The sequence below is a fragment of the Bos javanicus genome, chromosome 27 (assembly GCF_032452875.1).
Source record: "Bos javanicus breed banteng chromosome 27, ARS-OSU_banteng_1.0, whole genome shotgun sequence".
Lineage (NCBI taxonomy): Eukaryota > Metazoa > Chordata > Mammalia > Artiodactyla > Bovidae > Bos > Bos javanicus.
The window spans coordinates 16,477,756-16,503,990 of record NC_083894.1 but is presented as its reverse complement, the minus strand read 5'-3'; the positions used below and the strand labels follow the sequence as shown (position 1 = coordinate 16,503,990).

At 39.0% G+C, this 26,235-nt stretch overlaps 1 protein-coding gene across 7 annotated transcripts in view; it reads left to right on the top strand.

Moving 5' to 3' along the window:
* FAT1 (FAT atypical cadherin 1) overlaps positions 1-26,235 on the top strand; it is a 125,241-nt gene that overhangs the window by 35,914 nt on the left and 63,092 nt on the right. For all 7 annotated transcript variants that reach the window (XR_009734025.1, XM_061404268.1, XM_061404264.1 and 4 more), the window contains exon 3: positions 24,963-25,277. Coding sequence is in view for 6 of the 7 variants with exons in the window: in XM_061404268.1 (XP_061260252.1) it covers positions 24,963-25,277 (315 nt within the window). In the remaining variant the exon portion in view is untranslated. The remainder of the gene's footprint in view (positions 1-24,962; positions 25,278-26,235) is intronic.

The window sequence follows — 26,235 nt, the reverse complement described above, 5'->3', positions numbered from 1 at the left end:
GTCCCAGAGCAGACAATACAACTGTTTATTGGAAATACCCCATTGTTGAAGCATTTTATTCCAATGCAAGTGCCTGTATGAAAAAAATGAGCCTGTTTTCACAGCTTATATTTGCACAATTATATAAATTCTGCCAATGTTTGCTTTTATTTTTCAAATATTTAATGAAAAATTAGTTTGCCAGTTGAGGCAATATTACTCAATAGGGCTGTCCATGTATATAAGTTGGTCCTAGTGGTAAAGAAACTGCCTGCCAATGCAGAGGACATTAGAGACCAAGGGTTCCATCCCTGGGTCAAGAAAATCCCCCAGAGAAGGGAACGGCTACCCACTACAGAATTTTTGCCTGGGAAATCCCATGGAGAGAGGAGGCTGGCGGGCTACAGTCCGTGGGGTCCCAAAAGAATTGGACATGACCGAGCTCCTGAGCACATGGATGCCACACACACACACCCGAGATTGATTTTACTAATGTACTTTATTTAATCTAACGTATATTTCAGCATGTAATCAACATAAGTGTTGAGACCTTGCATTTTATTCACCTGAAGCCTTGAGTTGATGTGTATTTGCACTTACATCACATCCCCATGCACACTAGCCCCACTTCCAGTGTCTGTTACCACAGTGCAGACCCAGAGATTTGTGTTCAGTTACTTTAAAGAATACTTGCCGCCCCAGAGCAAGGCCCAATCACCCAGTGAGGTGATGGCCGCAGTCTGTTCCTCCGTGGTTGGTTGGTGCACCTTGTGGGGAAGGGTGGGTGGGAAGAGTTGAGTATTTCTGTGTGATGAGTTGAATGTCTGGGATGGTATTTAGTTAGGATGTTAAAAACCCATTTTGCTGGTGTTGCAGAAATTTTCTTTGTCAAAGATGCTGATGGCCTAGATCCTGGCATATAAAAATATTACAGTGGAGCAATTCTTGTGATGTTAAGCTAGTGTCAGAGTAGATGGAAGCTCATTTTGCAATCATTTAACTTGGCCTCTCTCTTGCTTTGTGTTAATGGACATTGGAAAACGACCTAGCGCTTCATTTCAAATTAGAACTTTGCTTTCAATTAAAAACTGCCTAGTGATAGCTTTTGTAAAATTCTCAGTCAATTAAGTGTCCTTTTTTTTCCAGGATAAACATCTCTTATTAAGCCAGTTCCATTGTATTGTCTTTGTGGTGCATATTTGGAATTGGTAACATAATTCTAGTCCTATTTGACATGTGGGTCAAATCTTCTTCATGTGAACATATATGGTGTCTTAAGACAGTATTTTATAGAATGATTTTCCAAAGGATGTAATTAGGCCAGGTCTGCCATTTCCAAGTGAAACGAAACCTGTAGTACTTAACAAAAAAGTTCTATGGACTTGCGAAATTGCTAACCTTTGTAACTTATTCAGTTGTTCAGTTGTGTCCAACTCTTTGCGACCCCATGGACTGCAGCACGTCAGGCTTCCTTGTCCTTCACCATCTCCCAGAGCTTGCTCAAACTCATGTCCGTCGAGTCGGTGATGCCATCCAACCATCTCATCCTCTGTCACCCACTTCTCCTCTTGTCTTCAATCTTTCCCAGCATCAGGGCCTTTTCTAGTGAGTCAGTTCTTCACATCAGGTGGCCCAAGTATTGGAGCTTCAGCACCAGTCCTTCCAATGAATATTCAGGGTTGATTTCCTTCAGGATTGACTGGTTTGATCTTCCTGCAGTCCAAGGGACTCTGAAGAGTCTTCTCCAGTTACCACAGTTCAAAGGCATCAATTCTTTGGTGCTCAGCCTTCTTTGTGGTCCAGATCTCACATCCATACATGACTACTGAAAAAACCATTGCTTTGACTATGTGGACCTTTATCAGTAACGTGATGTTTCTGCTTTTTAATATTGTCTAGGTTTGTCATAGCTTTTCTTCCAAGGATAAACATGTCTTATTAAACTAGTCCTATTCATATTGTCTTTTGGGTGCATATTTGGGGTGGTAACATAATTCCAGTCTGATTTGACCTATGGTGCCTAAATCTTCCTCATGTGAATGTGTATGATGTCTTAAGACAGTATTTTACAGAGTGATTTTCGAAAAGATGTGATTAGACCAGGTCTGCCATTTCCAAGTGAAGTGAAACCTATGGTACTTAAGAAAAAAGTTCCTATGGGCTTGTGAAATTGCTAGCTTTTGTAGCTTAAAACCTGTACTTTTCATAATTCTCTCTGAGATGAAGGGCAATGATGATAAGCAGCCCTTCTGTAAACTTGCTCTGTGTTACTTCAGTTTTAAATTCATCTCAAAGTTTAAAAGTTCACAGTTTCAGCTTTGGGGATTTTCTGTGTAAATTTTGGGATGTGCACCCTGGGATTTTTTTTTTTTTCCTCCTGTCATATCCTAGTAATGACCCTCTTTAGGGCATCTGAATGGACAGACCATTAAAACTTGCTGTGCTGTATGTACCTCAACTGCTGGCCTGGGATCTCACAGATCTACCTGTTTCCTTTGGGGCTTCAGCAGTCTCACATCAAAAGTTATGAATGAAGCTTAAGTAAATATGTTTATTTTGTGTTGGCTGCTGGCTGGGAATCTGCTGGAGCAGCTGGAGTTTGGAGTTTTTTTTTTTAACCCCTGCGGGGTGAGCCATCACTGTGACAGGTAAATAGCATTCCTTAATAAAGCTTGAGCTCTCCTCCCGCCCCTCTTCAGGACTGTAGATTGGAGGGATTGTCCTGCTCGGGCCCTATTGATTAGGTCACAGGAAAACAGAGTTGCCCTGGGGCCACCTCACGGCAGGAAATTTGCTAAAGCCCGTGTGAAAGGGCCACATGCGGGTCTCCAGATTACCTTATGAACAGGAATCGGTTCTGGGAGCCGAGTCCTTATTAAGGACCTATTAACTTCTTCAGGCATTGAAAAGCACTTGGGAGCGAAGGAACAATAAAAGGAAATTGTTCCCCAAGCCACTGAAGGTGCATCTCGTCCCATCTCTGGGGGTGCATCTGTTCAGTTGCAAATTTATTTCCTGCTTGCGGTTTCTGTTAGCTTTAAAAGTTCCCTTTAAAGGTCTTGAAAGGGGAGTTTGAAAATGATTACATAATATTGATTATTTTCTTTGAAGAGTTGACTCTCCGTAGCATTTGGGCAAAGTTGGCAGGGAACCACTTGCATTTTTAAAATGAGCTTTATTTTCCAATTAAAAGAAAGAAATATATAACCATTGTAGAGCTCTGGGAAAATGTAGGCTATTATAAAGAAAAAACTCTTAAGGTTCTGCTCTTTAGAGCATCACTGAAATGTTTTCCTAACTTGTGTACACACATCCCTATATAACTCCCAAGTGCTGGGTTTTTTAAAGAGTTAATTTACATCGTACATATCGCTTTGTTGACTTTCTTTCAATATTCATATCCTTTTATGATTTTTAAATATTCTTAAAGAACTTGATTCTTGGTAAAATAGTATGCCATCACAGAGGTTAATGGTGATATGTATAACAATACCCAGTTTTTAGATACTTTTAAATTACTTTCTTGTGTGTGTATTGTTTCTCTGTTGCCCTAGCATGGATTGCAGAAAGTGGAATTACTAAGTCAGAGGAAATAAAAATTTTAAAAACTTTTTGATACAAAACAAATTGCCACATACTTATCTAGAAATGAAAGCTTCATCAGCAATTTAAGAGAGTTCCTCTCTCTGCATTCTGGCTGCCACTGACAATTTGGGTTTCAAAGCAAAAACCCAAAAGATGCCAATATTGTTAGTCAAAAAAACTTACTTCATTCAAGGAACTATCATAATTGAAATGGTGATTATTATTTTGTGGCTGTATTTCTGGTGATGCGTTTGAAGATTCTCATTTTTACAAGCAAACTTTTGGAGACTGTCCTCTGATTTAATTCAACTTTTTTTAAAAAGCTCTTTCTCCCCAGTGGCATCTTAATGCTGCCTTTTTTTTTTTTTTTTAATGTATGTCTGCTGTGTACTAAAGTTCCTTTGTGGGTGGGTAGGGTGGGAAATAACTCTAAAATGAGACCTTACTTTTTATTTCACTTGATCTGTTTTGGGGAACACATGTATACCTGTGGCAGATTCATTTTGATATTTGGCAAAACTAATACAATTATGTAAAGTTTAAAAAAAAACAGCATATGTTTAGTATGAATTTCTAATGTTAGCTGTTGTGAGGCTTTTCAAATAAAAACTGTTCTTTTGCTGTTAAAACCAAGAATACAAGTTCTTCTCTCTTCCTTCCCTAAGTGGTCCTTGTAAATTAATTCACTAACACACATCCATAGTTGATATACACTCAGCAGCACAGGGATCGAATTAAAACAAATTAACTTATTCATGGGATGATATGAGAACAGATTATCCAAGCTCTGTTATCAGGCAACAAGCAATTCCTTGACAGCTATTAACTCAAATTAAGTACCTGGGAACAGCTCTTGACGCTGATAAAAGACACAGGATTCTGTTCAAAGAGAATTGTGTGAAGAATAGGTTTTTAGAAAACCAAAGTTTTGAGATAATGACTTAGGCAGTCGACCTGAGAATAAAATATTAACATTAGATTTGTAATTGAGGCAGAGTACTGCGTTTAAACAGATTAGACCTGGATGTTATGAGGTTACTACATTGATTTAAATATGCCGAGGTGATTTTATTGAGCCCTTGGAAAAAAGAACACTCATTTGGAAATCCACAAATGTCTGTTTTTTGTTAGCTTCCTGTTGCATACCTACAATGGCAGTAAATCATAACGAGTGCCTTTTAGAGTCTAATTTACCAATGAAATGATAAAGATAGGAGGAAGTATGCAGAGCAAAAAGTCTCTACGTGGTTTCTTCAGAATTTAGGTGGAGAAAATTCACAAATAGTTATGTGCACGATGCCTTATGCATTGTGGGGGACTTGTTCTAAAGGCGACAATACTGAATGGATGCATCTTTAATCATCTGGAAGTAAAAATTCCATTATTTTTCTAAACCAGACAGTAGTTGTCTCTTTTAATGGAACAGTTGGTTGATTGCAGCTCTTTGGGGCTGTATTTCCCAATGCTTCCTTCCTGTATGTATTTGAATTCTAGCTTCAGGGATTGTCGTAAGTGAGTCAGAGAGTCAACGGAGGTAGAGTAGGGATCTGAGGTTGATTCATTTATTTTAGTAGGTTTTTTGGGTGGGGGAGGGTACATTGCATTCTGTTTCATCAAGGGAAGCAGACTTCCTTACAGCAGATTCCCACAGCCTGGGTGTTTTGAAATGGACGTGTGTGCATGCTGAGTTGCCTCAGTGTGTTCAACTATTTGCAACCCTATGGACCATAGTCCGCCAGGCTCCTCTGTCCACGTGATTCTCTAGGCAAGGATACTGGAGCGGGTTGCCCTGCGCTTCTCCCGGGGATCTTTCCAACCCAGGGATCGAACTCCTGTCCCTTATGCCTCCTGCGTTGGCAGGCAGTTTCTTTACCACTCTTGCCACCTGGGAAGCCCGCTTCAAAATGGACTTGGATAAGTTACCAAGCAGCCTGCCAAATGGATCAGAGAATCCAGAGTCTGCCAGTGTTTTTTAATTCGAGAGAATAATGTTTCTTACCTAATTTGAAGCAAATAAAATAGTCTAAGGTAAATGTTACCCCGAAGTCTTCACGGCGTAAGTAACCAAGTGTGTGTTGGCTTTCTGGAAAGCAGATTTCTGTTATTGTCACAGAATCCTATGTGTAGAAAGCCTTATACTGGCTAAATGTTACTGGCTGGAAAGTTACTAGCTAAATGCTTCAAAAAGCTAAAGAAGTTGTGTTCAAAAGAAAAGTTAACTGGATTTTTTTTTAAATGTTTACTGTGTAATCTTCACCTAAGGAATAGCTGGAGGCACTGAAGCCAGGCCGTTATTTGCTGGTTGCAAAATCTGTGATTTTAAGGAAATCTTTTTGCAGATTTTTCCTCTGAAATAGGAAATTGCAGGTCTTCGTGTATTTGACGTTCTTACTAAAAAACGTGGGTGTTTAACTCTGCGGCTAACTGCCTCTCTTGCAGTGGTTAACGCTTTGTGTTGCAGTCCCATATTCTAGCAGCTCTTTGAAATTTTATGTAAGGACACAGACCAAAATGCTTCATTACAGCTTATCCATTCATGAAATGCCAGGCTTGTCCTTCCTTTCCCCCTGAGAAGAGTTCACTTGTCTGCCTCTGCTGGTTCCGAATGCTGTGTTTGATCTGAGGGGAATGCCCTTGGACTGCCCTTCCTGTGATGAAAGCAAGGTGAGGTGAATCAAAGTCGAGCCAGATAAGACAGGAATGTGATTCTCGGTGACTCCTCCGTCATTTCTGGCTTTGAGACCCAGGCTCTATACTTACCTTTCTTGCCCAGGGGATTAGGGCACTGGTCTTTCATCCTCTTAGATACAGTATTTCATGCACAAGTGGGGCTTGCCTGCTGCATTCCTAAAATTCATGACTTGACTCTGGACATAAAAGAAGTTGCCAAAAATAATAAGAAATCAACATTTTCGGTTAGTCAAAACTCAGAATAGTAAACAGAAACCACACCTCTTTTATTTAATACTGTACCCTATCCAAAAGGTTTTTTTTTTTTTTTTAAATTTGTTGAGTTTTTGTTTCGTTTTATTGCCGTATACAGATGATTTGCCTGAAAGTGTTTCACTGTGCTGCCTCTAATATTAGTGGGGTAATGGGACCTGTAATTTTTTTTTTCCAATTATCCCCTCCTCCCCCTCTCCCCCCACCCCAGTTACCCCTTCTCCCCTCAAAAGTTAATGATTAACCTGTGATCATTCACTTGTGAAAGGATGTTGATTGCTCGGGAAAATGCTTGGTAATTATTTGAAGTTTTCTAAAGAAGTTTCTTCGTGATTTCATTCTGCTGAAAGTGGGCCAAATATCAGTTCCACTTTCTGTGCCTGGAAATGTACAGGTGTGGAATGCAGGTGCCTTCTAGGTGAGAAGCACAGTAGCGGGTGAGTCTTGTCTGGGAGCCAACAGGAAATTTACACAAGCACTCTCTCCCTCGCACAGCCGCAGGCCTGGCCTTCCTCAAGCACTCATCACTCATTTCATGGTGTCAGGCAGAGAAGCCCTAAACACACCGTACAGCGGAACCTTAGGCTGGGCCTGGATCTAGTGCATCTGCATGAAGGGTCAGTCTGTGTGTGCGTGAGCGTGTGTGTGTGTGTGTGTGTGTGTGTTACTTGATCAATGTGTCTGACTCCTTTGACCCCAGGTACAGTAGCACACCAGTCTCCTCTGTCCATGGGATTCTCCAGGCAAGAATACCAGAGTTGCTGGCCATTTCCTTTTCCAAGGGATCTTCCCAGCCCAGGAATCAAATTCAGGTCTCCTTCATTGATGGCAGATACTTTACCATCTGAGAAGTTCAATTGAAACCTTATAAAAAAAATTATGTAATTTAAAAAGTCTTTCAAAAGTTTGTCTTTTCACAAAGAAGATAACATGGCTGGAGGTGACTGCTGGGATGCACCTTCAGGCCAGAGCAGGGTGTGGCCCTGACTCACCCAGCGGAGGTCCAGCTTGCCTGCCCTCCCAGTTTGCTGCTGAGGTTTCTTTTTTTCCGTACCACCTTCTGCTCTACCCTTTGGAAGTCCCACTGTGAATTCTTATGCCAGTCCAGGCTTTACGCCTGGCTCCTCAAGGACCTCTGTGATAGCTGGTAATCACTGGTGTCAAGGAGGAAAAGAAGAAAAAGGCTGCTTTCGGTTTTGATGGTGTGCCAAATCAATTTTCCTCTTTGGTAATAGACTTTTCTCTTGGATATAAACCTTTGAAATAAGATTGCTGTTTTAACAAGTTAAAAAATATCATTAAAACTCAGCTGATTTCTTTCAGAAGCAAGTTTTTAATTTCAAAGAAGTTTTTCTTTGTGCTTATACATTGTAAAAAGTCTGAATTAGAGACACTTTAGGGCTTCTCCTGGTGGCTCAGCAGTAAAGAATCCACCTGCTGATACAGGAGACAAAGGTTCAATCCCCGGGAGGGGAAGATCCCCTGGAGAAGGAAATGGCTATCCACTCTTGTATTCTTGCCTGGGAAATCCCATCAACAAAGGAGCCTGGTGGGCTATAGTCCGTGGGGTTGCAAAAGAGTCAGATACAACTTAGTGACTAAATAACAACAGCAACAATTTTTTGCAGTGTAGAAGTAAAATTAATGAACCTTTGAAAAGAATCTTGGGAGGTTTCTGCTTCATCTTCCTGTACCCAGCTCTTAACTTAGACAAAGAAATCCTCTAATGTCCCTTATCTCCAATACTAACAGTTTTATACCCTTTGATGACAAAGGGATTAACTATAATATATAGTTTAGTCTTCAAATTTTTTTTAGTAATCAAGTGTTCTAATTTGACTTTTTTTCTAGTTTTGATAATCACATCATATTTGAAATGAGACTGTATAGCATCTTCTAAAAGTAACTCTGTCCTTTACTGGGATTCTGGGAGAGGGTTTATAACAGGCCTCAGTGACCGCTTCTGCAGTCTGGATGCAAACATTTAACATATTTTTTTGTACGGACAGTGAAACAACTGACTTACGTGCCTCTGTGTAAAGTGTGGACACAGCAATCTACTAGTCCCCTGCTCTGCAGTATCCCATTCAGGACACTCAGAGTGGTTTAGTCACCTGGTCTTCAAGTGATTCTAATATTTTGCTTCAAACACTACTTCAATATAATGTGGTTTCTGTTCTTTAGTTTGTCTCTGAAGTAATGGTAGCATCCTTGTAAAGTACAAAGTTAGGGATTAAGGTGTCATACCTGGAGAAGGGAACAGCTACTCACTCCAGAATTCTGGCCTGGAGAATTCCATGGACTGTATAGTCCACGGGGCCTCAAAGAGTTGGACACGACCGAGCAACTTTGGGCTTCCCGGATAGCTCAGTTGGTAAAGAATCTGCCTGCAAAGCAGGAGACCTGGGTTCAATTCCTGGGTTGGGAAGATCCCCTGGAGAAGGGAGAGGCTACCCACTCCAGTATTCTTGGGCTTCCTTTGTGGCTCAGCTGGTAAAGAATCTGCCCGCAGTGCGGGAAACCTGGGCTCAGTCCTTGGGTTGGGAAGATCCCCTGGAGAGGGGAAAGGCTACCCACTCTAGTATTCTGGACTAGAGAATTCAATGGACTGTATAGTCCATGAAGTCACAAAAACATGACTGAGCGACTTTCACATTCACATTTCAGCTCTATAAGAATCTTCCTAAATCTTGGCTCTGCTTTAGCTTCTTAAGCATCAGTATGGACTTAGTAGTAGTTATTGCCTGTATTTTTTAATACTAATCAAGTAATCCTTGAAACACATCTATTCTCCCCATTTTATATGTGAGGAAACTGAGGCACTGACAGTAATAAATAACCATCAGTCACACATTTATTGAAGTGCAGAGTTGGGACCGTTAACAAGGACACTGTAAGAATGATTGATTATATTGCTTGAAGACTAATGTGCTTCAGAGTGATGGATTTGAAGAACAGAGCCTACATTTTCTGAAAATCCCGTTGCCCTCTCCAGTTCTGAAATGAGTAATACCCTTCATCAGTGATTGGCAAGTGTGATTAGGTGAGAGTCGTGGAGAGCGAGGTAAGGTCGGGCCAGGAGTATTTTGAGCTCTCTAGTGGTTAACCTTGAGATTGTGCCACTGATGCTTACTATTCCTGATACCAGTCATCTCTCCCACAAACCCGAAGCCTCATTTCACTCCCACTGGAATTTGGGCTAAGACAGCCCTTCATTTCTCTGCTAGGTACTGCTCTTGAAGGTAGGTTGGAATCTCAGGAGATGGGGTTCCACTTAGGGCTTTGATTCAAGCTCTGCAGCCTAATGACACGTCTTGTATCTCTCGATCACGGCTCCGTCATCTGTGAAGTTAGAGGGTTGAATTAGATGATTTTTATCACTTGTTTTTTAATTCTTTATTTTATCTAGTTTGATGGTTGAAAGTAACTAAGTACCACGAAACTTCATAAAAAGTAATTAAGTACCACGAAACTTCATAAAATGCTGTTTACTTAGGAGATCAGCTGCTTCCCTGTGCCTTTGTAGAGGTATTTGGGAGTATGGATCCCATTATGTTTTCCTCCAGAGGAGTGGGGGTTGAGGGCCCAGGGAAAAGTGGTAGATGAGGAGGAGAGAAACACTGCAGAAATGACTGCTTTATGGAAGCATGTTAAATGATTTATTATGGTATCATCAATAGTCACAAATATAATTCAGATCTCATGGTTATGAGTTCTCGTCGTTGAATCTTTGAATTAGCTGTTTTTCTCTTTTGGAAAACATCAGTTCTGCTAAAGGAATCTCAGTCTTTTATTCTGACCCCTTGCAATTTCTTTTGAACAGATTAGGTTAGTCTGTTGGGTTATATTTCTCTTTTAAAGACAATAATTAAAGCCATGGCTATGCCAGCATTATTTCAGAATATGCTAGTCAAGTGAGCATCTTTAAAATTCCTTGAATATTTAGTTGAGACTAAATTTACAAACACAATTATTTTGTTTTTCTGATTTGGTACTTAGATCATTTGGGAAATAACATATGTATTCTTTCCATTAATTGATATTGTTAGAAGTAAATGGATTAGCTTACGGGATCTGTGAGTTATGCTTGAGAAGTTACCAAATTATAAAGTGATCATTTATAAATTTTTTCAGATTTTAACAAATAGCTTGTTATAGCAAACCAACCAAAAAGTAAAATAACTGGAAAAGATATGATTGCTTTATTACTTCTTTCGTGAATGGTTGGATGAAGAGACAAATCTATCCAGGAGTTTAGGATTGAATCTCTTTTTTAAAAATCATTTTAAAAATGATAGAGTTGATAAGAGAACATCTGGCCTCCTTCCTTTGAACTTATCTGATATCCTGTCATGTGCTAGAAATCGTTGAGGTTTTTTAGAAATGCCAGTAATGTTTATGTCTCGTGCTTTTTTTTTTCCCCTTTGCATTTTGAATTTGTATTTAGTTTTGGTGGCAGGGGCGGGGTGGGGGGAGAATTTTGGAAAGTAAAGATAATTTTCAAAACAAAATGTGAAAAACTTCCATTTTATTAGATTACCATTTACTTAACTATTAAGGAAGATGTGTTTTTAGTGTTTTGTACTTTTGGTCGGTTGTACCTTTCATCAAAAAGGTTTTATTTGTATTTATTTATATTTTTATATCGTCTCTGAGACGTTTCAGTAACTGCTTTACTAGTTAATTACAAGTAGTATTCGATGGTTGAATGGCATCACTGACTCAGTGGACATGACTTTGAGCAAATTCCAGGAGACTGAAAGACAAGGGAAGCCTGGTGTGCCGTCCATGGAGTTGCAAGGATGTGGACACGACTGAGAGACTGAACAACAGAATGCTGTAATTAATTGTTGTGCAATTTTGACTATTTCTTCTAACTAGATTGTATATACTTTTCTAATATCTATGGCTACGTGGGCTGCAGTCCATGAGGTCGGTCGCTAGAGTCGGACATGACTGAGTGACTTCACTTTCACTTTTTACTTTCATGCATTGGAGAAGGAAATGGCCACCCACTCCAGTGTTCTTGCCTGGAGAATCCCAGGGCCGGGGGAGCCTGGTGGGCTTCCGTCTATGGGGTCGCACAGAGTCGGACACGACTGAAGCGACTTAGCAGCAGCAGCAGCATGGCTACATGATATCCCTGTGCTTATTTTCATAGTCTGTATCTTCTATTGTCCCCCCCCCCCCGCTTTTTAGCAATGGTTGGGAGAACTAGAGAAGAAAATATTTCACTTGTTAATGAAATGTTCATTACTACTTTTTTAAAGAACAACTTTGGTCTCAGATGAAGTTAAGAAAAAAAAATAATATGAGAACTACTGTGGTTATTTATTCTATACAGTTAATTGTTTTCCCAAATTCAGTTCTCTGCTTTAGTGTTTTTTTAGTGTAGACACATGACAGCTATTTGAGACCCCATCCATCTACTCTTGTATAGCCTATTATTGTCTCCAGTAAGAATTATGTCTCCATCATCTCTAAGGTAATGGATTACTGATTTCAGAGTACTTCATGAAGTTTGTTTTCCTATTTGCTTAGCATAGTGCAGACTATATAATTCCTCCCCTATCTTTTGTGATTAAAAAAAAAAATTCAAATTAGGAATCTTCTGGTCTGTTGAAGTCCCTTCCTAATACCTTTTCTTCGTTTAAAGAAATGTGAATTCAGAAAATAGGTGAAGTTAGAGAGGGGACTGTGTATAATACACAGTGATGTTTTGCCTTGGTATTCTTAGTAAGGTTTAATCAAATCTTGTAATGAGTTTAGGTCATTATTGATAGGTGTTTGATTTAATTTGTTAGCATAAAACACAATTTACCCAGAGTTTATCCTAAGTTATTAGTGGCAGTGAGTGAGTTTGCAACTAGGTTAGCTTCACCTGCATTGTGAGATCTTTTAGAGACTGGGGTTTGGCAGCATATTGGATATTAAGAGTAGCTGAATATTACCTCTAAGTTATAGCTTTTCAATTTGTACATTAATTTGAATTTAATTTGAAAACTGCTTTATTATTAAAATGGAATTTAATAGAGAAACAGGTTTGTTTCATTCACTGATCAAAAGTAAAAAAAAAATGCTGTTTGGGAGTAGCTAGGAAAGGGGGGGATTTATACGGTATAGGGATTTTTATTTTCTCCAACTAGGATTCAGATCATGTAAAACACATGTACCCTTTGCATAGCTGAATGGCGTATGGGTCGCTGAACTGCATGTGGGTCTCAAGTTTTATTTTAAGAAAAGTAGTTGCAGTTTTCTGTGTTTAGAATCTGTTTTCTAGAAACCTAAACAGACTTGAGGAAAAGGAACGCTTGCTCTTCTCCCAGCCCGGTGCCTTCCAGGACTTCGGAGACAACTGTCTCTTTTGGAAAGAGCTGTGTTTATACAGTGGCCACTGTAATACTTGACTGTAGCCGAGGAATCTCATTCCATTCCTTCTTTAGCAAGGGAGTGCGTTAAGGAGTTTGGCATGAGGCAGAGTCCTCTCAACTGACATTTGAATCACTGAATAGTCCCTTGTCCTCTCCATGTGGAGCGCACTTCGCAGTACAAGTGTTTCAGGCAGTTGTTACCCGGCTTAAGAAAACCTCGAAGTCACTCTTAACTTTTAAAGGTTGCTTTTACATTTCTGAAATTTCTCAAGTTCTAGTTGATACACTTTGGATTAATCCTTTACACATGTGGGCTAAAAGAAGTATTTTTATGCAACACGTATGTAGTTCTTATAGAAAAATTAGAAAATGAGAACACAAGGAAGAAAAATTTCACTTACCCTGTAATCTACCAGTTTTAGTGTATATATACAACTTCTCTCTGTCTTTTCTCAGAAAATGGAATTAATGTTATAATTTATTTTTTAAAATCATATATTACATGTTGCATCCTAAAGTTCAGTCAGGCACTGATAACCTAAAAATGGATTTGCATGACTTCTGTGCAAGAGATAGAAATAATAGAAAATAAATGTTCTGATAACTAGTCATTAAAATACTACGTTGCCCTTCTGAAAAAGGCAGTTTGAAGGAATACATTACTATTTTGTTTAACTACCTTCCCCCATAATAATTTGTTTGACTCTTCTTGGTTTCTTTAGTACTTCTTTCTAGGCCTGGCCATTTTAGGACCCGTGTGTTTGTTGAATGACTGAAAGAAGGTATAAATCAGTAATACCAGGTTCCAGAGTAATTTATAGCAAGATCCAGGCCACCTTAAACGATAGTAAATCCTTTCTGATGAAACCAGTATTGTAGAGTACAGTTTTCTTTTTTAAATCTGTTATTGGAGTATTGGATATTGGTATAGGTTTTATTGAGTATTGGAGTCTGGATTAAGATGTCACCAAGATTTCTTTTCCAAAGGAGGGTTTTCTTAAAGCAATCAGTTTTTGTCTGACACAAAATGTTTACAACTTGCTTTTAAGATTTAGAACTCCATCTCTACCTCTCAATATTTTAAGATTAATAACAGCACATTCACAACTAACTCAGTTATGATGTTCTTAGCGTGGTATTCCAATGCCTATAACTTTATGCTTCATTTAATGTAAATGAAGTTTGCACTTCTGTGTAACAGGATGGCATGATAAATATACTAACTTGATGGATACAGGATCGTGTGAATTGTTTTTTCTATCCTTTTCCCTTTTTTATCCTAAACTTAGTCACATGGGATCCTTGAACTTTGTGTGGGGATCCATTTGGCCCACATTTAGTTGGGTTTATGGGCTTCCCTGGTGGCTCAGCTGGTAAAGAACCCATCTGCCAATGCAGAAGACACAAGAGACACGGGTTCGATCCTTTATACTTTAATTCTTTTCATTCCTCCCACTATGGGCAGGTGAGGTAAACTTTTGATGTGTTGATTTTTTATTTCCATCAATAGTGATAGATTTATGAAGATCACCTTTTTGCTGTTTAGCCGCTAAGTCATGTCCAACTCTTGGTGACCCCATGGACTGTAGCTAGTCTCTCCTCTGTTCATAGGATTCTCCAGGCAAGAATACTGGGGTGGGTTGCCATTTCCTTCTCCAGGGGCTCTTCCTGACCCAGGGATCAAACCTGCATCTCCTGCATTGGCAGGCAGATTCTTTTTACTACTGAGCCACCAGGAAAGCCCATGATCACCTTCCCAGGCTTATGAGGAAAGAACCGGGACTTGAAGAGTTGGCTGGGCCTGTTAAATCACATCTCTTCACCCCGTAAGAACAGGAAAAGCAGAAGGGAGCCCCCTGGTGGCTGTGAGTTTCAGCTGTGGACTAGTCAGCCAGGTTTTGGATTCTCTGCCGCTGCTGCTGCTAAGTCGCTTCAGTCATGTCCGACTCTGTGTGACCCCATAGACGGCAGCCCACCAGGCTCCCCCATCCCTGGGATTCTCCAGGCAAGAACACTGGAGTGGGTTGCCATTTCCTTCTCCAATGCATGAAAGTGAAAAGTGAAAGTGAAGTCTCTCAGTCGTATCTGACTCTTAGCGACCCCATGGATTACAGCCTACCAGGCTCCTCCGTCCATGGGGTTTACCAGGCAAGAGTACTGGAGTGGGGTGCCATTGGATTCTCTCTGCTCTGCAAATGGCAACCCACTCCAGTGTTCTTGCCTGGAGAATCCCAGGGATGGGGGAGCCTGGTGGGCTGCCGTCTGTGGGGTCGCACAGAGTCGGACACGACTGAAGCGACTTAGCAGCAGCTCTGCAACTGGTTGGGTGACTTAAGGCAACTTACTCAACTTTTTGAGGCTTAAGACAGGTTAGTGAATGTAAGTGCTTAGATGACTAAGAGTAAGGGAATTCTTTAATTAATTCACTGATGAATCTGTACTATGATGATGACCTTAGTCCAGTGATTTTTCAGCTCTAACCCTCTGTGTTATGGAAGATGAGGAGAGGCCGTTGAGCTTACAGAATAATTGTGAGTATTCAACAAAATGGCATATATAAACCATATGCTGAGTGTGCATCCAAGAACTATAAGGTGGAAAAAGTAATCTACGTTGGAATTGAAAACCTTTTAAAACGAGAAACAAACTGCTAGAAGCAGTGCCGTTGGAATGTGATACGCTTGCATCCTCTGGCTCTTAATCCCTCCCTCCCAAGACTGGCTGGTGTATGTAGTTTTATCGCAGCAGTATGTGTTCAGATGATACATTTGATACCCAAGGATGATCCTCTTTAAACGAGCTTACCCATGGAAGCCCTCATTAACAATATTAATGATTCTGACATGGAAATCAGAACTTGGAACCATTTTCCACAAAGCATAAAAACATGATTTAGCAGGGCTTGCCATGGGAATGACTCTTTGCAAAGCTAAAGCAATCCCTGGACTTGAAACATGATGCTTAAAATCTGATTATGAACTTTAATTAATACGTTTTAGTAACTTGGCAAGTCAAAAAGCTTCCTCAGCTGATTTTAAAACTGCAGCAGTTTTAATTGAAAGAGTTGATAGATATACAGTTTAATTAAAATGATTTAAATAGGCAATCTAAATAATGAAAAAACAGATTGACAGTTACTGCATAAGAAGCTTTCCCTTTAATCATTAACTTATGATCTAATTCAATGCAATATAATTATATAATTTCCTATATATAATAAGACTTTTAAGAAGTCTTTTTTGTTTGTTTAGTTCTCATTGTAATGTAATTTGTTTCATAAAGTTGTACTTCGATCTGGCACTGGAAGTAGTTTCATATATATTAATAAATACTTTTGAATATTAAATCATTGAAGCTGTCAGTTGTTATCCATTGACTCAGATTAAATGAAAGAGATGAAAGTATATCTAAACTATAAAGAGAAAATGAAAGAAGGTTATACTGGCAAAACTCTTAAAGGACTGTTGGTACTTAAGTTTGACTTGGCTTTTTATTGTGTGCATTTTAAATATGACTTAAAATTCATGGTTAGGGAAATTTACAGTTAAATTTTTTTTTAATTCATTGCTTTCCTTTATTGTCCCTCTGTCACTGTGTTTATTCTGGACTTTCCCCCCTGTCCCCCCACCGGGCATATACTTCTGTGTTTGTACTTCTGGTGTTTGAAATATAACTAAACCAAATCAAGGTTGTACTCTATATATACAGTTTTATAAAGATTTATATTTTTGCTCAATCTGTATATTGTTGACACTGTTCCTTATAAATAATAGACATACCATTTTTTAAAGCTGTCATAAATACCGTAATAAATTAGCCACGTCCCCTTTTTGTCCTGATGCTATGAAACATGCTTAATGTTTTAATGACACAGAATAGCAAGGTTTTTTGCAGCATCAGATCTTTTACCCAGATCCCCAAATGTTGGGAAAACAACAAAACCAGTTTTTTCCATCTAGTCTCTGCATTTGTGCATTCTGTTGAAGATAGGACTTTGCCAGGAAATGGCAGGCTGTGTTGAATTTCCCTTGTGCGTTTCTCCAATCAGAGGACACAGCCAGAGACTCAGAGGTGTAACAGAATGGCTGGAGCCAGACTCTTTGGGATTGAGCCCCGGTTCCACCAGGAATAAACTTAATTGTGTGACTTTGGGCAGGTGGCTGACATTGTTTCCTCATCTGAAATAGACATGGTTTCCTCTTCTCTATTTAACTCTATTAAACTAACTAACAACCCACTTCTTAGAGTTTCTAACTCTATTACCCACTTCTTAGAGTTTCTGTAAAGATGAAAAGCTTTGAGAAATACTTGAAATCGTAGCTGGTATATCGTGAACTCTGTATAATAGATGGATTTGCTGTTTTATAATAATATCACCATTACCACTTGACTTTGCTGTGTTCTTAGTCACAAATAGCTTCTCACAAAATAACACGGCAAACTCTTGCTTTTGGAAGACTGGATGATGGTCGCAGTAGGTACCGTGTTGTTCACCTTTGTGACAGGTCCTACTCTTTTTAGCCATGAGAAGACAGAGCGGTATACAGTGGACTGTGCTGTATGCTGATGTGCTGCATAGGAGCTTGCGTGGCCTGTGGGGGTTGCTTCTTAGTGGACTCATTTTGCCCTTTTTTAAATTTATCAAAAGCATGGGATATTTATCCTATTTGTGTGCTCTTGAGCATTTAGTGAAAGTGTATTACTCTCTTTTTAGAAGTATAAGTTTTTTTGTTTTTTTTGGCAGAGAATTTTTGTCTGCAAGACTATTAAACATGACTCTCTCTATATTTTCCTTATGTTTTATACTTACCAACGCCAGTAAAAATACATGATAATATCTTATATTCTTGAGGTGAAAGGAAGTATGAAACTTTTATTTGACTCCCAAAAGCATTTTTTCTGTGTCATTCCCTAGGTGGACTGTATAGCCATTTTAGCATCTGAAATGTCTTTAATTTAACAGACTCTTATCTCATTTGTTGCTATATTTTAGTCAGCAATAACTATGTAATTTTGCCAACTAATGCAAAAACAGGCAGGAACATTAAATATATACATGTTACATATTTATATTATGATCTACTGTACTTAACGTTTCTAAAAGAACTAAAGAGTTTTCATTTGTTAGATACTATTGCATGTCAGATTGGTGCAGTCATTTTCAAGAGTGGTTAAATTTCAGAAATAGAGCTTTTTATATCAAGAAACTCATTTTATCACCTTTGCACATTAATGTTATCAAGGCAAAACTTGAGTGATAGCAGATCTTTCTTATATTTACAGTAAATTTAGAAGTTACAGTGTAAACAGATAAATAATTGGATTGCTGTTTAAATCTTTAGCCCAACATAACAAGGATTTTCCTGTGGACACTCCAGGATCTCTCAAGGTGTTATGTTAATAACATTATCAGTCTGAATCTTTTGTTTAATGAAAATGAGATTAAAAAGAAAATTCAGAAAAGTTTTTATCACTTAAAGAAGAAACATTGCATATTCATTATCTCTGATGGATGTCTTTTGAAAAAATTTGGTAGATTTACAGAAAAGTTGAGCAGCTAGTACAGAGTTCCCATATGGTCCCCTGCCCTACACAGTTTCCCCTATTATTGTCTATTTGTTATAATTGACGAACTAATATCAATACGTTCTTGTTGACTAAGGCCGGTACTCAGTTCCTTGGTTTTTATCCAGTGTGCTTTTTCTGGTCCAGGATCCTACCCAGGACCTCACATGACCTTTAGCCGTCATATTTCCTTAAGTTACTCTGGTTTGGGACTTGTTTTTCATACTTACCTTGTTTTTTGATGAACATCTGTTTTTCAGCACATCCTTAATAAGCGCCCATTTACCAGGCCCTGAACAAAACAGGCAACAAATCCATGCCCTCAAAAGATTTAGTTTTTAGGAGAGAGCTTATCGTTTACTCTTTAAATTTAAAGACGAATGCCTTGTAGCACATTACTAAGCACATTGCTATTTAATATGACAATTGAGCGACTTCTGATTTTTCCATAATGAGCAGAAAAAAATGGAGTAACCATTTGCAGATTAACTGCAGAAGCATAGCTGTTGTATCTCTAGTCTGTAAAAGACAGCTGTTCTTTTTAAGTGAGTATTGTTTTTACATTTGAGAAAACATTTAGTTCCAAAAGAGTTACTCTGTTTATGATGAGACTATAGAAATGGAGAAAAGAACGGTCAACCCCTTGTTGCCTCCAGGGAAAATATCATCAAAAATTACAGTTGAAGTTTTTCTGGTGGTTGACTAAGAAGCTTTTCATACAATTGCTGCCATAAGCTTGGTTGCAGAGAAGTTTAAAAAAAAAAAAAAGGTATGATGATACGGTATATCCGAGATGAGGGTAGGGTTTGCAAGTTTATGTTGCCAAATTGTTGCTGATTGTAAGTAATTTTTAGCTGGAGTAGCCAAAGAAGCTGAAATAGCAGGGTTTTGTTGAAAGCTTTGGTACTAGAACTTGATATGGGGCCAACACCTGTTAAACCAAGAAAATAGGAAAATTCCAGGAAGAAAAGGTACTCTCTGGCCATGGGAATTTGAATCAGTTGAATTTTTTTGGGCACTATAGTGACTACATATTATTTTATTTCTGCCTTAAAGATTGCTGTGTTGAAAGCATCTTGCTGACTGGTGGCAGCTGGGGAGACTGCTGGCCGTTCCTGTCCAAGGCCAGTGTTCAAGTTAACAGGCCATCAGCCATCAGGGATGGGCAGCAGAAAGCAGTTATTTTTGGAAACTTTTATTTACTTTTGGGCCACTTACTTGAGCAACTAACACTGTACCCTACAGCCTTTGAATAATTGGACTGTGTAAGGAAGATGCCATCGGTACCTGTCTAATCATGGGCCTGTTTAAATATATGGACATGAATGAAACCTTTTTGAAAGAAATTTTGCTGTGAGCAGTATTTTCAGCCACATTGGTCAAGCTCTTTGAACAGTTACATTGTATTTTTTCTTTCAGCTCTATTTTTCCACTGTAGGCACATTTAAAATCAGTTTCCATAGTGACATCTGGTGGTAGTTTTGAAATCCTAGAGAGTATGTTAGGAATGATAAATATTTTTATTTAATAGCTCCAGATTTCCGGCTTCTTTCAAATTTTTCAGCTTTTAACAAACTCCCCCTGAAAATGCCTTCCTTGTATTCTTGAGATTGGAGAAACTAGCCATCTCTTGCTTCCGTCGTGTTTCATTAAAGCTGATAAATGATTCTTAGAACATTGCTGGATGGTGCGTGTATACCAAGCTTGTCTGAACTTGTCTTCTGTGCTCAGCATGCACAGTGTCGAATCACACAGCAGCATCCTTACCTTGCCTGCTGCTTGTGCACTGTAACCTTTCGACGAGAAAGGTGTCATTTCCACCATAGCCATCTCACTGGCTTTTTCTGGTACGTCACGGATGATCTCGTCTGGCTGCAGGGAGCTCTGGCGCAGCCCTGGGCTATCACTTCTTTGTCTCTCACAGCCCAGGCTTACAGATCATCTAGCCGGTGCATGCCATTGTTGCTCCCCCAGAAAGTGAAAGAGGAACAAAAAATAGGCACAGAGAGGGAGGTATTTGAAGACAAGAGGGAAATCATTGGAAGTCAGCGTATGGATGTATATACGTGCCAAATAAAATGGAGTGTGTTGAAAAAAAAATCTCTTTAAAACCAGAGTTTAGGTATTTATAGTTTTGTTGGTTGTTTCAGGAAAAGTGAATTTATAACCCAGTGTGCAGGAAAGTAGGAGTTATTGAAAGCTGGTTTGGTAGAAGATCGTGGACTGAGGAAAATGGGACTGGGTTTAGTTTTGAGAATGAGCGCAGTAGGTCGATTCACTTCCAGCAAAAGGTACCAATGAAGAAGTCTTCATGATGGAATTTTGAAAATTTGTTTCTTTTTAATGAGTTAAGATAACTGGAGTTACAGAAGAGAGCCATCTATGCATGCTAGCTGTGGCTCTAGGAAGGATGGGGGAGAGAATGGTGACAAGTGTACAAGGACTGGAATGATGACTGAAGGAATAAGGAATAACTGAGTAAGGACTGAAAGAATAAAAACTGCTCTGGCCAGATTTCTAAGTAATTGCTTTGTTGGTTGTCTCAGCAACCAGGATGCCTATAAAGAATAACCGAGATTCTGATGAGCCCCTGGTTAAGGAGGTACCTCACTCTGGACTCTTACAAACCCTCTGCAAAAATTTCTCTGCCAAAGTATGGTCTATTCCCACCTACGCCGTGCTTTCAGAATAGTGGTTCGAATTAGAATCTGCAATTAAAATAGTGCTTAGGCAGTGGACCCTGGACCTCTGTGACCAAGCAGAGCCCTGGAATCTTCTCTGCTGTACTGCCCTTTAAGTTTGGGAAGGACTCTTACCTCCACAGTGGGAAACTGCTTGTGGAGTCTCATCATGGCAGCCCCCACCCACGTCTGTGGTACCCAGCACCCTTGCTGTGGTGGTGTGTGTGACAATGAATCTGTGGCTAATGATAACAGGATAGCCTAATGGTGAAGAGCCAAAGTTCTGGAATCAGACTGGCTCATTCACATCTCAGTTCCAGCTCTTTAACTGTTGACTGACTCCTTAATCACTGTGCTTCTCAGTCACTCTTATGGCTACGGCCATTTGCTTACTTTATCTAAACTTCTGCCTCCTCGTTTGTGAAGCTTGGAAGAAAATCAAATGATTCCTGTGTTCTTTAAATGATTTAATGCATGTAAGCACCTAATGAAGTCCTTGACATGCAGTAAATCCTTGTACTATTAAATTATTATAAATATAGCAAATTTACTCGTTTTATTATCTAAGCTTTTTTTTTTTTTTTTTTTTTAAAGAAGGGATTATTCCATATGCCCTCCTTTCCCTTTGGAAGTTAAAAATTCACCTTATTTTTTAGTAATTTTGCTCTTTTACAAGGATTTAATAAAAGACATTAAAACATGAACATCTCAGAAGTCACTATATGAAATATACATAAAGATAATCAGTCCAAGAATTCATGAAATAGGAACACCTGAGTATCTCACTTAGGTATGTTTAATTGCTGATTCACGCAATTCTAGTTTCTCCCATATTTGAGTGGAGCGGCTTTGGTGTCTCACTTTGAACTGATGGTAATATCTGGCAATTCCTGGACCTTGACACCTTCCCTCCAGACTGTGGCTCAGCAGTCAGGCGCAGACAGGTGGGCTCCCCCTCAGTTGCTAGGTTGATTGGGAGAGAGGGCAGTTCCCAGCCGAAGCATCTGTGTCATACATGCGCACTGCAGTCTGGACGCTTTCAGACCAGACTCCACGTGGAACTGGATGGAAAATCAATAGCTGTTTTTGTCTGTGATTTAAATCTTGTAATGTATTTGCATTTTCTGTCTCTTTTTTCCTTCTACCCTGACACTAAAAAAAAAAAAAACCTATCGTATATGAATGAACACTTAATTTACTCCTTCTGAATACTGATCTGCAAAAAAATGGACAGAACAGCATTGACCGGTCTTTTCAGGGTTTTCACAGTAAATTTGGTTGGCTGCACCTTTGTCATACTAACGGTAAGACTGATGGGATTTTGTTGGTACCTGAAGTCAGAGATTCCTGGTGTTGGAACTCCAGCTCTGCCATTTCCTATGACCCTGGGAAAGCCTCATCACTTTTAATCTGAGATTTTCATTCACAAAATGAGAATAATAACACCACATATATGGGAAGATTAGATATAAGGAGTGAATTAAATAATGCATGTAAGATAGTTATAGTGCCTGATATATAGTAAAGACGGACAAACCTTTTCCTAATTATTGTTATTAAATGCCTACAAATGATGTTGAGAGGGAGACACAGCTTTTAAAATGAACTAGTTGAGGATTAGCATTCAAAAGAGGTGAGTACAAGTACCGTGTACCTGTCTTGAAATTTTCTAATAATGCTTCACCTGCCAAGTGAATTATGTTGCATTTTCATGACAGGGCAGAAATGAGAAGCATGTGTGCATTCATTTGTTTATGTAATCCTCTTAGGACATTCAGTTATTCCCTGATGTCCTTTGTTATCAATTGATGGGAGTGATAAAAAAGAAAAACTGGAAAAGATTACTTTCCCACGGTTACACAGGGCGCTCTTCTTTCAGGCTAAAAACAGATATAATTTTGCTAATTTAGTGAACAGATTCAGTATGCATAGCCTCATGTTTGGACAAGAGAAAGAGGAAAACATGTTTGACTTATCTGCTGCACAGACACCAGCTAGCTCCTTTTTTATTTAAGAGTTCTGAGTCTTTGTTCTATAGTTTTAGGAGATCCATTTTGAGGGTTTGCTAGGAATTAATGAAGCAGTAGTCGTAATGCTTCTGAATAGCAATACATATTCATTTTATGGTAATCCACTTCACATTTTAATATTTAGGTTTGCTCTTTATAAGTTGGTAACCTTTGGGGAAGGGTTAGATATAATTATTTAACATGTAAAATAAAGGAGGTCTTTTTTTATATTAATAACCTCAGATAAGCATATATATAAATTTACATTGTGATCAAAAAATAAGAAATCCAGATGTATATTTGGTCAAAATAAATACTGCTTCATTTCTGAGCACAGCTTAAATTAATATTTGTTACTTTTTCTATAGTATTTTGCATTCAATGGAAAACTTTAGGGATTCTAGAGTTGTGCTAAGTCGCTTCAGTCATGTCCGACTCTGTGTGACCCCATAAACGGAAGCCCACCAGGCTCCCCCGTCCCTGGGATCCTCCAGACAAGACCACTGGAGTGGGTTGCCATTGCCTTCTCCAATGCATGAAAGTGAAAAGTGAAAGGGAAGTCGCTCAGTCATGTCAGACTCTTAGCGACCCCATGGACTACAGCCTACCAGGTTCCTCTGTCCATGGGATTTTCCAGGCAAGAGTACTGGAGTGGGGTGCCATTGCCTTCTGCATCTAGAGTTGCAGGATTTCCAAAATTCAACCTGGATCATATTGAACACTAAAAGTAGCATTAATTCACAGTGATGCTCTTTGCTGTGGCTCAGATGGTAAAGAATTCACCCGCGGTGCAGGAAACCCAGGTTCAGTCCCTGAGATGGAAAGATCCCTGGAAAAGGATATGGCAGCCCACTCCGGTATTCATGCCCAGAGAGTCCCGTGGACAGAAGAGCCTGGTGGGCTACAGTCCATGGGTCATAAAGAGTCGGACATGACTGAGTGACTAGTACACACACACAGTGCATAAGAGAAAAAATGCAGTGATGTATTTTGGGAAAACCAAATGACAAGATTACACCATTGAATAAAAAGGTGGTGTGTGCCCAAGACAAATGGATATGTCCGCTGTTAATCATCCTGAGACTAAGTAAGCCTGTGAGTGATTTCAGACAGACATTCTAGCCGTCTTCCTAGTAATTTTATAGCTCTACCTCTTACTAGTTGACTTGTGTCCGAGTTTGGGTCCATATGAGGACAATTCTGTACCAAGTTCAGTTAAGATATACATTCATTCTTGTTCATTCATTTAATAAATAGTTATATAAATAATAAACAGTAATGTGCTGGGTAAACTGGTATTTGACACAGAGGCTGTCTGCCCCTATGGAGCTTGTAACGTGGTGAGAGCACTGATGTTTGTAGCATCTTGATTGTGTTGCCATTTGTTTAAGGCAACGCAATCTATTTAGGCAACACAATTCTATTAAAAGAAACAGAAGGATTTCAGGACGTAAGAGACCATATTTGCCCATTCATTTCTTTGGGCTGTTTTGAGACTTAAATCAGATAATTTTTGTAAAGCAAAGCACTCCACATAGTGCCTGGCACCTAATACTAATGATGACAGAAACTTCTATAAGAGTGATATTATGTGCCGAATGCTGTATTCTGATCACGGTAAGTGTATTAGTTCATTTAATCAACATACTGTTGTTATCCCATTGTATAGAAGAGGAAACCAAGATGTAGAGAGGTGAGAGAGTTTGCTTAAGATGGCTTAGCTGTGAGCCTTGCATAAGTCAGAGTTGTCGTGTCGACTGACACTTTACCATGGAGACAGGTTGTTGTTGTTGACATCGTGCTTCACGCTTTTCTTCTTCCTTCGCTAGGTGTCATAGAGACTTCAGATCGGCTGGACCGCGAGTCGACCTCTCATTACTGGCTGACAGTCTACGCATCTGATCAGGGCGTGGTGCCCCTGTCCTCCTTCGTAGAGGTCTACATAGAGGTGGAGGATGTGAATGACAACGCTCCGCAGACGTCAGAGCCTGTTTATTATCCGGAAATAATGGAAAACTCTCCCAAGGATGTATCTGTGGTCCAGATCGAGGCATTTGATCCAGACTCTAGCTCTGATGACAAGCTGACATACAAAATCACAAGTGGAAATCCACAGGGATTTTTTTCAATTAATTCTAAAACAGGTATGTGTTAATACTATTATGTATGAAATATTCATGCTTGTACGCTCTTGATTTGGGGAAATTTAAGAATTAAATTTCTTTATTTGCCACTTTTCTTTCGTTTTTGATAAATCATTTTCCTTTGGAATTATTCAAGACAAGCTTTTATTCTCTGATGAAAATTTAGCCCCATTTTTTTTTTCCTTTCAATTTGCTTTTATAAAACTACTTTGCTTCTTAGTAGAGTTTCATTTGCAGGTGAAAAAGCAAATATTGTAGTTTTGTTAATAGCTCTTAAATTTAGTAATGTATTTTAAACTTAACTGCAGATTCTACTGCTGCTGCATTTTCCAAACTCTTCCATTTTATGAAAACTATCAAAAGAGTTTATTTCACAGTTCACAGTACTTTTTTTTTTTTTTAACGTTGTTTTGGAATTTTTGCATAGAGCAATGCTGTGTGTCTGCAGGCAGTAAAGGATCAGAATTCAGTAATTTTCAAATTGGGAGCAAATTTTTGAACTCACATATCAAATTTTCCTTCTGACCATTTTTTTTTCTCTGAATGTCCAACATTCTAAGAAGGTAATTCCTTGACTCCAAAGTCCTTATAAACTACGAATGTTTGAACTTTTACATTTGACAGTGCATCAACTTTTTCCTTAAGTCTTGGTTCTCTTTATCCTATTTCACATACACAGAGGTTCAGCAGAGCTATCCTTTGTGTAGTAAAAAGTTAGCTACCATTTATGCATGAAAAGTTTGCAAGTGGAGTTTACAGGCTCTCTTGATCAGAGTTAAATAGGAACTGCCGCATGACGCCAAGAGCACAGTTCCTTCATAGGAGATAAAACTTCTCTTGAAGGAGGTCATGAGCCTTTGGACCTCGATGGTTCAGTGAGTCAGTACTTTCCATAGAATCTAGTTTCCATAATCTAGATTATGAAGAGGTAGATTTATAATTTACATACCTCTGTCAG